The sequence below is a fragment of the Drosophila rhopaloa genome, unplaced genomic scaffold (assembly GCF_018152115.1).
Source record: "Drosophila rhopaloa isolate 14029-0021.01 unplaced genomic scaffold, ASM1815211v1 contig_163, whole genome shotgun sequence".
In the NCBI taxonomy this organism is placed as follows: Eukaryota; Metazoa; Arthropoda; class Insecta; order Diptera; family Drosophilidae; genus Drosophila; species Drosophila rhopaloa.
In genome coordinates, this window is record NW_025335043.1 from 15,617,224 (window position 1) to 15,632,654 (window position 15,431).

Sequence of the window (15,431 nt, forward strand, 5' to 3'; positions counted from 1 at the left end):
CGAGATAAACGCTTCATGCTTTTCTTTTAACACCTTTTCGAGAGATTTGTGCTGTACTGTGTTTGTTTGCCCTGCCACTTAGCGCCTCTTTTACGATTAGAAAAAAAACGGAGAAAATAAGGTGGATCGGGCTGCGAGGGGCAGACCTCATTTAATTATGTAAACGACACGAGCGTGGCTCGAGTAGAAGATACGAGACCCATTTATGTCAAATTGACACCTTGTGTGTCCCCCAGCAGTTTCTCCAGACCTCTTTTACACGCAGAGAAAATGGTAGATAGAAGTAATTATTCAATCAAAACCAAAAATAAATCTTAAGTGGTTTAATATTGAGTTTTACCACCATTTAAATGCATTTATTTACTCTTCAAAACACAATGATATTTTATATGTTTTATTCACAAATAAAATCAGTTGCAGTCCCCTATTTTTTCGCAGTGCACCGAAACTCTCTTGCGTATCCCGAAATTCCGCTTCGTCCCCCTTCTCTTGCCCTTTCGTTTTCCCCAGCCTAATACACTTTAAATATTTATGAGCCCGTCTTGCGCTCTTTTACCTAATTGATGAGTTCGCCTCAGATAAAGGTGTTAAACTTGGTTCGGCCTTCGGTGGACTGAACAGATTTTCCCTATCCATCCGAAGTCTGGCTTGTGGGTTTCTGTTTGCTTTCGCAGGTGCCAAAGCAAAGCGAAGGAGACGCGTCCAGCTGTGCCGACAAATTGTGGCTGGCGACAAGCAAATAAACAGAATCAAAACCCGCAGAGTTACCCCTTCTCCCCCTCCCGCGATTTGCTCGCGTGTAAATGATTCTCGCCGGGGAATGTCCATGTAAAGAGTTTCCCAGTTCCAGGGAGGCGGTGTGCCGCGGGTAACATATAGCAACATATGGTAGCAGGTAGCGCTTGGCTTGTCAATACCTACACGCCTGCCTGCGGACCCAAAGGCAATGTGGCATGCCACGAGCAGGGAGCCTGGACTGCGGAAATAGGGGGATTCAGACGTACACTTAAAGCAATTTAGTATTCCCTCTTAGGCAAACACTAATCAACTGCAATTCTCACAGAAAGTTACACATTTACAGCTCCCTTTTTGTTTTTACAAGAACTATAAACATAGTTTATATTAGGCTATCATCGGCGATCTTAGTATTTTTAAATGTAAACTATATTTAAAGAATATGGAATTAGTACTCTATTTTATTCTGTCATTTCGCTGTCTTTGCAGTAAGACAACTTTTAATTTGAGCAGCATTAATCAGTAATAATAAATTACTTCATTTTGATTTTTTAAGAGCATATGCAATACAAAACATAGCAACTAGTTTGTATATTTCATACATAAAGAAAGTTTATAAGACATCAAATGCTACAAAATAAATTCAAAGTTATCCCAAGCACTTTTAATGACATTTCCCCGACTTATTTAACCCTTCGTTTTCCTTGTGTAAGTCCGTCTGGAAAATTAACTTAAATTTGTGGGTCCACATCCCACAGGGCATTGCCCATTCGACATTCGATGCAAATCCATCGGACAGCCAACGGAAAGCCTCCTCTAAGCAAATGCAAAGTGGTCGCCTTGCAATCTCCCCGCGACCCACAAATGGACACAAAATTCAATTCCCAGAAATTGACTGCAAATCGCGCGGAGGAGACACACGGGCCTCAAGTCCCCTGGTGACATTTAAGTTGGCCAAAAAGAGGGGAAAATGGGGAAAATCCAGGGAGTTGGCTGTTTCGCAACCAAACGAAACGATGCAAAACGCATGTCGAGCATGGGCTGCACTTGTCGTTGGCCTCCGAGGAAAAGAGCGATCCAACTACTGTTCCAAATTTGATTTGCCATGCTGATTTGGCCGGCGGAAAATGCGGAAAAACATAGTTGGCATACTTTTCCCCCCTCTCTCTCTCTCTCTCTCTTGCGCTCTCTTTTTAGCTGACCAAGATTTATGTGCGGTTGGTCCAATAAAATAATTGCCAGCGATTTTTTATGCAAATCGCTTTTCGCTCCTTGGCTGAGTCATGGCCAAAACAAACCGTCTATATGCATATGTGCTGAAACTAAACTATTTTTACGATCTTCTGGATTTGAGTTGGGTTTTATGGTTTAGCGTTTAGTTTTTATGGCGCCCGGGGGCTTGGGGTTACTTATCGGCGATCCGTGGGCTTTGAAGAGGGTCAAGCCCGGGAGATTTGACATTGGTTTCAACACGAAAACGAAAGACTCTGGCAACGAACTTGCTCTCGCCCCTCACCAAACGAAAGACTCAGGCAGCGAACTTGTTCTGGCGTCAAGTCTATTCGCTTCCTGCCTTAATGGAAACTTTCACTGGCGCGCGATAATAAACATTAGCCGTCGTTTCATTAAACAAAATTTCAGGAAATATATTTTTTTTATATACCCAACCTACCTACCTTCCTATACATATCTCTCTTTTTTGCACTCAATTGAAGTTTGGCCCTGGGGCGCGATTGGCAATTGGTTTGCCGAACAATACGCCATCGATTATTTAACGATTATATGGTGCTATAGCATTTCTACCATTGCTTTCTTGCCTTTCTTTCTGGCTTTTTGTCTTGGCCTAGCAATTACTTTTCGCTTCTGCTTATCTGCCAAAAACATCTCACTTGGCTCTAAGCAGCCTTTTGTTGGCCTTATCACAAAAGTCAGGTACTCATTGTTTCATTTTATATATATATATTTTTTTGCACTGGGTGTGTGGGGGGGAATTACTTGAGCCGTTGATGAACTGATATTCGGCACGTGCCGTTAATGAAGTCGATTGCCCGCTTTAGAAAGCCCATCTCTTGTAAAGACTATCATATTTTGGGTGTTTTTGGGAATTACAGCACCAATTAGATCGCTATCCGCTGGCCTTTTGTGTGGGCACCTCTCTTGACTTTTTATAACCCCATTCTGGTCGGACCATTTAGGCATTTAATTTATCGCTTCCCGCAGTTCAAATGCTTTTGTTATTGATATGATTTGGACCCATTTCTTACGGGTTTTATGGAGCGACATTTATGAGCGACTTTATGCGCAGCTGTCGCAGCCGCCAAGATCGAACGCAAAATGGCCAATTTTATGGCTCAATATCAAGGCAGGCTAAGAAAATGCCTCGCATTAATAGAGGTAAAAATACAAGATAAACAGTTGGCAATTTGACATCTTTTTTATATAGTTATTTTTGGCATATTGATGGTCGTTAATAGATAGAGGCAAATTGAAAAGAAATGTCAGCCGAATGAATGGTGAACGGGGCTCGCGGTAGACGACGGCTCTTTAAAATGCAAAACGGCCTCCGAAGTTGTTTAAAGAAACAAAAAAAAGAGTAACAACGTATATAATGGAACATAAAATTTATTAATTTTTATGGGCTTTTTTTTGGAGGTATATTTGTTGGCTTCCCTGTTTGTTTTCATTTCTCGCAGCAAGTGCCAAATTTGGTCTGAGGTTCTTGACCACGAACACGCACGTGCGACGGGCTTATATGTATTGGTGTCCGTACGTGTATGTGTGCGTGCGTATCCGAGTTGCCAGTGCTTTATTTTGCATATTTTGTTCGATTTTAAATGAAGTCACGTTGCACTCGTAAAGTTGATATTTATGTTTGTCATTATTTTTTATGCTTTCTGCTTGTTTTTCATATAAATATTGCCTTTTTGTGTCTTGTTTTTTGTCCCCACTACATGTGTAGGTACAGCAATGTCTTGTTTTCCATGGCGGTGGCGTTAAACAATAGTTAACAACTTTATTTGTGCACTTAACGCTCTTGGCCATTAAGACCCAAGCAACTCATCACGTTTCGGCTGCCATTCACCTGAGAAATGCCAAAGCAGCAACTTCGGTTGCAGTTGCAGTTGCACTTGCAATGTTTTGCAGGTTGCTGGGTGCTGGTTGCACAGTGCATCTGCGGCAGAAGCCGCAACCAGTCAACGCCATCGCCTGTCAGTCCACATAAAAGTCAGAGATGGCTATGAAAAATCACCAAAACGAATCGCTAAACAGCCGCAAAATGCACTCGAAACGGGGCATGCCGAATTCGAGACGCGGAATATGAGAAAATCGACTCAAATTATACAAGTATTGCCGGTGAAAACGAAGCCTTTGTTTGCCTTTTGAGATTGCCGACAGGTTGAATTGCAGGGAAAGTGGCACGAGAGGTTTTGCCTCAACAATAAATTATTGTAAATAATTTCACAGATATTAAGGATTTGTTAAATGTTATTTTGAAGTAATTAAGATTTTACTGTTTTTGACAGTTAAATTAAATATTAAATAATTAATAACTGTTATTTACCTATTAAACAGATTGTTTAAAATATATGGTGGCGACCTCCATAAAAGGCATAAACAATTTAAATTCAATAGTAACACCAACTATAATAAATTCATAACTCTCCAACAAATAACAATGTTGTGGTAACCCCAAAAATTAAAGCGATTCCAAAACCAATTGAAAGCAACTCCTAATAAGAAATTCTTTAGGACGTTTAACTCATAAATAGTAGTTATTTCTATAAGTGGCAAAGTCACACCTCAAACATATTTAAATTATTTTGGTAGCCACTTTGAAGGTTCAGCTAACAAATCAAAAAACGAAAATATTTCCATATTTAATTTCTTTAAGCTTTTGTCTCTTTTAGCTACTAAGTCATAACTATGGCCACTTCCATAAACCCAAATAGTTACCTACTCAAGCAAATGACACCTCTCTAAAAGTAATTGTAAAAGCAATTGACCCTTTCTACAATTATAATTTCTCGTAGTGAATAAATCATTATCGCGACTGCTTCAGCTGCAATTTTACAACACTAGGCTCTAAAACCCAATTCATCAACACTCCAAATGGGTCAGATCAATAAACAATAACAAAAAATGTTCAAAGACTTCCACACAAAATGGGCAAATAACTCACAGACAAAAGCGGGACAGACCGGCCATTCGAACTCCCTTCTCCAGTACAATTTATGCAAATTTTTATACGTACATAATACCCATTTATTGACGCTGCCGTCAGAAGTGATTATTGACAACGGCATTTTAATGCTCGAAAAAATCATAAATAAATAAAAATACTTTTGCGTGCCAGTCGGTACAAAGAAATTGAAATTATAAGTACCTGAGCATAATTTCACCTCGGCCAGAAGAAATGTCCAAAAGAACAGAAAAGTTCATAATTGAAATTCATGTTTGTGGTTCTGTTGGCTGTCACACAATTACCGTTTGGACGGTGGTGGTGCTTGTTGCTTGGTGCTGGGAGCTGGCTCCCAAAGTCCAATCGAACCCACTTAAAGATTCCGCGAGGCTTCCAAAGACGACGCTCCACGCATTCTTATGAGGTCATTTGCGTGGGGAGCCCACTAAATGCGCCCTAGCGCGACAACTAACTAACTCACTCCACAAAATGAAAAAACCCCATTCAGAACACAGAACATTTGCCAAGTTGGAAAACTCTGTGGTTCGTGGAAAACCACAGCTCCACACTTCGCGGCGGAAAATGGCAGCTCCAGACATTACTCATACGACCCGCAATGAAACACAAAAATCTATTAAAATTATCACACGCCATGTTGACCTCAGCGGCGAGCAAACATTACTCAAAAGCCCAAAAAACAAAAATAAAAATAGTACCATGGGGGTCTGGCAAAAATCCATAGCCCAAAAAAAAGGAAAGAAAATAAAGCGACCGCAGCCAATAAAATGAAAAATGCTGGCGCAAAAATATTGCAGCTAAAATAATTTGCCACGCTCGTAAATTTTCAGCTCATAAAACAGAAACGAGCCAACATTTGTTGTCGGAGTTTCGAAGTTTTGTTCGGTGGGAGTGAGTCAGTGTCGGGCATTTCTCGAATTTGAGTCAGATTTTCGTTGGTTTCTGCTATTTTTTATGGCCAGCCTTCGCCGATCGACAGTTGGTTTGATATATGGGCCCTTGGCCTCATCATTTGCATGTGAAAAGCCCGGCTCGATCGGGTATAAAAAATTTCACTAATTTGCCAAACGATTATTATGTTTGCCTAAACCACCTTAAGTGTTCCCATAAATTAGCCATTCTCTGATCACTTATAATTAAATAAAACAAAAGACAATCAAGTCGCAGAAACAAGGAACACGTTTCAAGTAACAGCACAAGTTAAAACAAAAGGCCAAAGAAAATTCCATAAAAACCGTGGTGTATGGGAAGTGAACTTGATGTGTAAATCATCTCCAGAATTATCAATCTGTAGGCCTCAAGTCCGCAAACAAAAATAAAAAAAAGCAGTCTTTGCATGACAAAAGCCACAAGTTTAGCGCGTTTCTATTTGTTCTCGTTTGCGCAGCTCGCGAAGAGATATTCAAATTCGACAAATACCCCACTCAAAACGAATGACTTAGACAACGAACATGCATTCCCCTAAAAGCGCATAAGCATTAAGATCCCGGGCTGCGGCAATAAAAATAAAAATCAAAATCGAAATAAAAATAAAAATCAGAGGACAAATCTACAAACAACAAATTTCGGTGCCGAGCAAAACGAAATTGAAGCGAAGAATGCAATAAAAATAAAGTCGGAGAAAAGAAATGAACGTAAAGATAAGACTCGAATGATTCGGACAGGGGGCAGTGGGCAGTGGGCACGAGATTGCTCAAGTGGCAGCTCAAAGTGTTGCAGGGCGATAAAAGTTTAATCAAAATTTATGGGAGGGAAGCGGCGCAGATAGAGCTGGACGCCAAAGAAGAGAAATAAGATGGTATGGAGCTGTGATTGCCGAATGGGTCATATACGTTAGCACACGAGATGCTAAGACTTTACACTTTACACTAAGGAAAAAATTCTCTCAGAGTTCTTTGTACATAATTATAACTCGCACAAAAGTTACACGAATATGCTAACTAGTTTTTATTTATTTTGTTGGTCAAGTAATTTTAGAAATTGATTTTATATTTAAGGAAACAAAATATTTACCAACTTTCTCTTAGCTAGAAAATTGTAAGTCAATAAAGATTTATTTTTAAAATATATATCTTGACCATCTGTAGTTATTTTTTTGCAAGTGTTTTTCTTCAATTGCTCATAAGTTTTCTCTCCGTTTTTTCCCCCCTTTTCAGTCCCCGGAACTTGACTATCGGCACGAGCTGATGGGGCGTCTGCATAAAATCGAGCCAGCCGATGTTGAGCTTGAGGTTCTGGCAGCAGCCGCCGCAGCTGGGAACAACAACAACAACAATAACAACAACAACAACAGCAGCAGCAACAACAATCACAGCAGCAACAGCAGCAGCAACAACAGCAACGGCAGCCAAACACCCACCGGCAACAACAACAACAACAGTTTGGCGGCCAGCGGCCATCAGCAGCATCAGTTCCACCACCACCTGCACCACCATCACTCCCATCAGCACCACCACCAGCACCACCATTTGCACCAGCAGCACCACTCGCACAGCCTGCAAAGTGGCGAAAGTGGTGCATCGGAGGCGTGGCCCCACCTCACCGCCCCCTCGTACGTCGGCGATGTTGCACATGCACAGCAGCAACACCAACAGTCGCAGCAGCAACACCAGCAACTCCAGCCCGCCGGATCCCCGAATTCCAACTCGAACGGAGCCTACGGCTGTGCCCCACTCTACGACGGTGCGCCCTACGATGTGGCTTTGGGCTACGGTGGTGCGGTGGTTGGTGCGGCAGCGGGTGGTGCGACCTCCAGCGACAAGGAGTATCTATATGGTGGGTAAATCGGGGGAGACTGCCAGTGGGAATGGGAACTTTGATGGGCACACAAAATTACACGCATGGTGAAATCTCGCAAGTCAATAGCAAAGTAGAGAAAAACAAGCGATGGCAACGTGTTTGCGGTTCGGTGCCGAAATGTGAAATCTGAAACCGCCCAAAAAACAACGCAGACAAGCCGGAGACCCTGCTCACAAAACAGATTGGGGTCGCCACGAACAGGCAATGAGCTTTAGCTGACAATCACACAAATAAGGAACATTTAAAATCGATTAATTAGATTTAATTTATCCGCACTTTTAAAATCAAATCGCTAACCAATTGTTTTTAGCTATGGAACACCACTTAAAACACTTTCAAGTAAAAACAGATTTAAAGTCAAGTGTATTCTTCAAAAACTCGAAGTATTAAAAATATACCTATTTAAAGGTAAAAGGCGTTTATCATTTTTAAGCCATAATTCCAAAATGCCATTTCTTGGGACTTAATTTTTTTTTTAGTTAAGTAGATTCCCCTCCATCAATCACTGAACCCAAGCCTATCAATAAACACCTCCAACCCTAGACGAAAAGTTTCAATTCTGATTGCGGACCCCCCTTCGCTAAATAGCGACTCTAAAAATAGTCAAACAAATGAGCAGCTGTTTAGAAATTTCATGCATATGCGAGATTTCATTGTGTACATTAATAATTCCCCATGCCGGCGATTTGCATAAAGTGTTAGCAGACGATTATAAGGCGCTTTTCTATCCATTTTCGATTGCACACAGAAACCAAAAACAAAGAGGCTCTCTACGCCGATCCGCTGGACGATCCCTACCAGCGACCCGTGCTCTGGGACGATATTACTACCTCAATCCAAAATATCGATCCGGAGAACGCGCTCATGCTGAGCAGCAGCAGCAGCAGCAACAACAACGGTGGCAACAGCAGCAGCAACAGCGGCAACGGCAGCAGCAACACCGGCGAACCTGCAACATCGCAGCTGCCGCAGGTCAAGATGGAGGCGATCGATGAGAGTTTGCTGGAGACTTTCTCGACCCCGTTGCTCAGTCCCCTGGAGATAAAGACCGAGAAACAGCAGCAGCAGCAGCGACAGCAGCAACATCAGCAACAGCAGCAGCAACACCAGCAGCAACATCAGCAGCAGCAATACCAGCAGCAACACTATCAGCAACATTATCAGCAGCAGCACTTGTACCAGCATCATCCCAGTTTGTCGCTGCCGGGCTTGCCACCCGCTGTCGAGGTGGTGGAGTTGCAACTGCAACAGCAGCAGCAGCAGCAGCAGCTGCAACATCTGCAGCACAGCAGCAGCAGCAGCAGCCCCAAACTGGCGACCCCCGGCGACAGCAGCAGCAACACCTCCTCCTATCAGCAACAGTACGCATCTCAATTGGTCGCCGGATCGGGCGGCGGCTATCTCAACGGTAGCAGCAGCAACTCCTACGGCTACAGCTGGCACAGCAGTCAGGTGAGTGACGGGGATTTGCATTTGCAACATTGCCACATCTGCGATAAGCAATAGCACTCAGAAAAAAATAAACCCACAAAAAAGCTATGAACAACAGCAAAATTTTGAGAAGTTCAAAAACTTTTCCAAAATGATTGCTACTTCAGTTCTAAACATTGATTTTTATTCTTCAAAAGGCGAGCGTGAAAACCCTTAAAAATCTATAGTTCTCAGAGTATCTATTTAAATACATAAAACATATATGATTTTTTTTTTAATTAATTAAATCCATGAGGAAATTAAAAGATTAAGAAGTTAGGAATACATTGAAGTGCTTTGAAATATAGAATCTTAAAATCATATGTAAATTGTAATTCCAATGTTATTACATCACCTCAAATTTTAAAGTATTTTAAGATTTTAGAAGAAAGTGTTTAATAATTAAAATTTCTCCCCCTTATTGAACTCTACAGACCTTCCACACCAAATACCAAATACACCCGCCATCGGTCGCTGCGTCAGCCACCGCCTCCGCCACTGCCACGCCCACAGCTCAACTCGGTGCTCAACAGCAACAACAACAACAGCAGCAGCAGCAACAGCAACTGCAGCAACTGTGTCCCCCCGCGGCACCCAGCACCCCCTCCGCCTCCTCCTCGTCCATCTCCTCGTCATCGGCCTCCTCCGCCAGTCGCCATATGTTCGTGCCACCTCTGACCCCGCCCAGTTCGGATCCCGGCAGTCCAGGGAGCTCAATGGTGGCCGCCGCCGCCGCAGCAGCCGCCCAACGCCGCACCACCCCCCGCCGCCCTACCAGCAAGGTCATGTGCTGGGCCTGATCAACCCACCGCCCACGCTGCAACTTTTGGGTGGTGCAGTCACGGGCAGCAACGGCAGCTGCACCACCGCCACCACCACTCTGACCACCTTAACGCCCGCCAGTGCCATTCAGCAGCAGCAACAACAGCAGCAGCCAGCAGCAGCAGCAGGTGCAGCAGCAACAGCAACCACCCCCCACCCCCCGCTCTTCGGGGGGCGGAAGGCGTGGCCGGCACTCGCACCACCAACCAGGAACGGCGGCACACATCGCCAGTTTGATGAGTGTGCGCACAGTGCGCTACAACCGCCGGAATAATCCCGAGTTGGAGAAGCGACGCATTCACCACTGTGATTTCGTGGGTGAGTAAAATACATTTAAGGAAATACCTTTAAAATGCTTTGGTTTCAAAAATTAAAAACATTTTTCAACCTAAACAAAATAACAAGATCAAATATCTAGCTAAAGCCAAGAGAATCCCTACCAAATATCAGAAAAAGTCTAACAACATTTGAGTTTGTCATAAGTTAAGTAAACAAAGTAAAAAACTGGAAAAATACCACAACATAATATTAAAAAGAAAACTGTTGAAATAGTCTTAAAAATAGAAAAGCTTTCTACATACCCTTATTTGTCAAGATGCCATCTTCTCGAGATCTCTGGAGATGCGCTTCCTCATCTTTGATTGTTAGTCGCTGCATGCCGCCATATCATTTATCATTTGGCGCGTTTTGCGACACTTTTCGTAACAAAGTCGCCTTGCGCCCCCTTTTCCGCCCCTTTTCCGCCCACTTTCAGCCAACAGCTAACTCCACTCCACGTGCGATCCTCATTGCGCATGCGTGCCGCGTTTTTCCAATCGGCATTTATTTATTCTCTATTTATCTATACATTTATTTATTATCTTTCTGTTTTCTGTTTTCTTGCTGTGCGACTGACAGTTCCCGCTGCCAAGTTTCTGGTGTCGCAGTCGCTGTTGTGGCGCTTTTTCAATTGCCTTCTTTGTAATTCTAATTAGCCAATTGCCATATTTATGTAAGAGCTTCGAGCCACCTTCCACTTTCCTGGGCTTTTGTTACAGTTGCATGTTTTATATTAGCCTGGCCAATATGCGTTTTCAATGTCATAGGTGGGCGAGAGATCATTGAGTCAGCGATGATCAATGGGGGAAAAATGATCGGTAGTTCTGAAATGAATTAAGATACAGGAGAATATATTATATTATCAGTGAGCAAATGGACAGAAATTTTAATATATTTTTAATTAAGAACTTAAAAAGAATTATCAATAGAAAATATCGCTGGCAATTAATCTTTGGAATACTTAACAGCACCCTCGCGTCAAACGAATCTAATTTTAGAGTGGCTTTGAATCACTTTAAGATCTCCCAATGAAATAAACTCACTGTTAGCTTAATCTCGTCGAGATCGGCGTAAACCGAGGATGAGATCACATCACCCGCAGTCTCCGCAGAGAACCGCTTCAAATACTATCCATTAGCTATCGATGGATCACTATTACGGCCCAAAAAGCACTTAAGGCGACGCTGTCTGGCCCAATCTGAGAAATCCAAACTCCATGCCGTCCGTGTCCCAATGTCGCTTGTTCGTAGCCGACTACGTGCGTTGCCACTAATAAATAATTGACAATTGTCTGACACGTTGGCCATGGCCATTTTGAGGCAACTGCGACCGAAAGGCTGTCCAAATGAAGTTATTATGCCATAAGCGCACGCATCAGACAGTGAGTTATGTCTGGAGTTCCTCCGATTCGGCTGCGATTTTTGGTATCTCCAACTGTCTAACTGTCGCCGATCGTTGCAAGTTGCAGGTTGCTAGTTGCCAGTTGCCAGTTGCTGGATGCCAGTTGCTGGTCGCCAGTTGCTGCTGCAAGTTGCTGGTTGTCAGCAACATTCTTCGAGGCATTGTGTTTCGTGGCACGTTTAAAGGCAGCTTTCAATTAGAGCCGTACGTGCGGGGATCCCCGGGAAATCCTTTTTGGGAAAGGGGCACTAAAGTGCCTCATAAATGTCACTCGCTCTGCGGTGTTGCAGGTTGCATGTTGCATCTCGCTGGTTGCTGCTGAATCTCGTGCAACTTTCACTCGCTAATTAATGGCCCACGCCCACTGACCCACTTTTTTTGGAAATGGCTCTTCTATCCGGACTCGAGATTCGATGCTCCTCTATTGTGATATCTAATATTGTGTTGAAGGGGAAATGCGAAAGTGAGCAAGTGCACTCAACAAATGTTATAGCCTTCAGATGCTCGAAGATATAAACAATTACAGGCAATAAATGGTTTTAAGCTGTGGTTTTTAAAGACACAATATTTTCAGTGAAGTTCATTTTAATAGTTAAAAGATATATGGACTTTATATTTTTGAGCTTTGGTTTTGGGGCGCCAAATAATTAACCATAACCATTTTAAAACCTATTTGATAATTTTAGCCTTGGGAAGGTGTAATTAATTTCTCGATATAATAGCCACTATGAGTTTTCTTGAATTTGTTTTGCCATCAGTACTTTAGTTAAAACACTAAAAATTAAAAAGACAACGCTTGGTTTTACATCTTTTTCCTATAATCTCCTTCCAGGTTGCTCCAAGGTCTACACGAAGAGCTCGCATCTGAAGGCCCATCAAAGGATACACACCGGTGAGTTTTCCCTTGAGCAAAGACCCCATTTAAATCCCAACCACCCACTTGGTGACCCCGACTATGACCCGCTGTCGCGGATTGGTCCACTGCGATCCTTCAGCTCGCATGTGGGCTGTGCACCACTGAACAAAAAGCCGACCCAACTGCACCACTGAACCACCGATGAGCCACCGGCGAACAGCTGCACCACTCGGTTTTTTCGGGACGTTGGGCAACCGTCGCCTTTTGATTAATTCGCGCGCTCATATTTGTAGTTGCCAGCACATAATTTGCCAAGGCCCAGAGAGCTTCGAGCGCCTTTTTTTTGAGTGCCGTGCACTGAGAACAAATATAAAAACCTTTTCTCATTTGACAAGAAAAGAATTCTAATCAAAATATTATCATATTTTTAAGTTTTAGGTTTTTCAAAACACCTGATTACTTTATAGATTTTTTAAACTGATAAAAGTTTGATTGTTTTTAAACAGATTTGTTTGTCAATCGCATCAGTTTATAGTTTTCATTTTATTAAGACTTTAAAAGTATTTATTGTTAAAATTAACAAAATAATTTTTAGGGTGTTTTCAAGGCCCCATTTAAATTCAAAATGTAATCTCATCTCGTTGATCTTCAAAATAATTTTCTGTGTGCTGTTCATTTTCAATTTCTGCACCACGGAGGCAACCGCAGCGAAAATCGTGATTTGTACGGTTTGTTTTTGCGGCTCTGGCTACGTTTTTTTTCTCCATTTTTTGTGGTCAGTTGCAGTTGCAAGTTGGCAGTTGCAACATCGGCAATCGGCAATCGCCAACGCCATCAGCTGGGCGCACGTTTGGCCTGCATTTCCTCCTTGCTCGGATTACACTTGACGATCCGCTGGCCACCGATCACCGAGATCACCTGTCTTCGTTTTATGGGCCGCACGTTTAATAACTCCACAAAAAAGAAGAGGGAAAAATAATACTAAAAGGCAAAGAAAAAAAAAGGAAAAATAAAAAAAAAATGGATGGCAGAATCCCATCTCTCCGCCGTTTTATTAATCGCACATGACCAGCTGATTTATGCGCACTTTAAAGCGCTGCCTTTAAAAACATTTTTATTATTATGATTTTTGTGCGCAGCGGTGATTTTCACTCAGCTGATAAAGTTAACGCCCCATCGTCGAAAGGTCGGCATCTGTGGGTTAACGTTACCCCGGCCTTTAAATGGGTTCCCTTGAGATCGCCAAAAGTTCTTGTATTCGTTCCAATTTGAGGCTAAATCGTAACACGCCGCTTCAGGCCAACACGAATTCCGGGCCGGGTATATATTGGATTTGATTAAAGCCGAACTTTCGCAATTCTCAGAGTGGCAGACAGCTTGAGATGCAGAAATGCTTGGCTACCGTCTGATGGCTGTCGGTTTGTTTGGCTTTCGAGTTAGTTAGCGTTCCGGCAAAGCCCAGCCCATTCATAGATTTCATTGATTTTCCCCTACTCGATGCAAGCACACACACATTTTTCATGCCATTTTTGAGGCGCCACCAGGCTGTTGTCTCTGCTGATTAGCAACGCCGGGCTGAGAACTGAAGAGTTTTCCGGGGGAAGAGGGGGGGAGAAAAGTGGCGAGATTGAGAGATTTCCACCGCAAATATTTGCCAGAGTCATCGAGCTGTCCGTGGCAAGTTCGTTGCCTAAGTCTTTCGTTTGCGAGGAGCGAAGAGATCCATTAGCAGAATTGGTCAAGGCAAAAATGTTGTCTATAAACAGTTTTTTTAATGCTTAATAATATTTTGAACTTAGCTGTTATGCTTTGAGTTTGTATGATTTGGTAAAGAAATAAAGTAAAAGATTTTAAAGAAATTTACGCAACGTTGTAGGGTATCGTACATTGTTAAAATAACGTTGAAATCGGCTTTTTCCTTTGTTTATTTTTACTTCCAACCTTTTCCCTGCCTCGTTTCCATCCATTCCCACTTCTTCTCATCTTCATATCATCACAGAAACCTAGAGGCTCGTAAATTTGTCATTTTTATTTGGGCTTTTTGTTTTTATCTGGCTGCGTCGATTAGAAAATCACTTGGTAACTAATCTTTATGCAAGCGGCGAACGCATAAATTTTCGCTATCTCACAGCCAGTCTCCAATTTGCAGTCCAGTATCCACAGCCTGGCCCTAGGATTCGGATTCGGATTCGGGCTGGAACTGGCTTATTTTGTACTGATTTGTTTGCTAATACGTTCGCGCTGCCATAAATTAGTTTGATTTTATGCCCAGCGACTGGAGGAGGTCTTTTATGGTTTGCTACAGCCCGGGGCTCTAGTCCATTGGAGCCTGAATTTATTTATATTGGGAGACCTTATCGCGGCTGTAAGTAAAACAAGAGAGAACTTATAGTCGGTGCCCCGACTATCATACCCGTTACTCAGGTAAAGGGAGGGGGGGGGAGGGGGAGAAAAAAATTTTTAAAAAAAAAATTTTTAAAAAAAATGTTAAATTAAAAAAATTTCTTCTACATTGGTATTGATAAATACAATAAACTGATTTACTTTTCCAAATATTTAAATTTTAAAAATCGTATATAACATTGTGGCTTAAAGGGGGTGGCACCATTTTGAAAAAAAATTGTGGTTCTAATCTGAAATGTAATCTTTAGCTTTTATAGTTTCCGAGTTAGCGTTCATACGGACAACGACGGACAGACGGACAGACGGACGACGGACAGACAGACGGACAGCGGAATGGCTAGATCACTTGTGATCCTGATCAGAATATATTTTATAGGGTCGGAAACGCATCCTTCTAGCTGTTACATACTTTTACAATAAAATACCTTT

General features: G+C 42.4%; 1 protein-coding gene and 1 long non-coding RNA gene across 2 annotated transcripts in view; one reads left to right on the forward strand and one right to left on the reverse strand.

The window, feature by feature from the left end:
• LOC123037406 overlaps window positions 1–15,431 on the reverse strand; it is a 115,228-nt gene that overhangs the window by 25,545 nt on the left and 74,252 nt on the right. The window contains exon 2 of the long non-coding RNA XR_006417478.1: window positions 10,606–11,166. This is a non-coding gene — a long non-coding RNA (uncharacterized LOC123037406). The remainder of the gene's footprint in view (window positions 1–10,605; window positions 11,167–15,431) is intronic.
• Window positions 1–15,431, forward strand: part of LOC108041122 (dendritic arbor reduction protein 1) — a 30,876-nt gene that overhangs the window by 13,730 nt on the left and 1,715 nt on the right. The window contains 6 exon segments of the mRNA XM_017118929.2: window positions 7,090–7,708; window positions 8,481–9,184; window positions 9,637–9,958; window positions 9,961–10,130; window positions 10,132–10,342; window positions 12,576–12,635. Of these exon segments, the coding sequence (XP_016974418.2) occupies window positions 7,090–7,708; window positions 8,481–9,184; window positions 9,637–9,958; window positions 9,961–10,130; window positions 10,132–10,342; window positions 12,576–12,635 (2,086 nt within the window).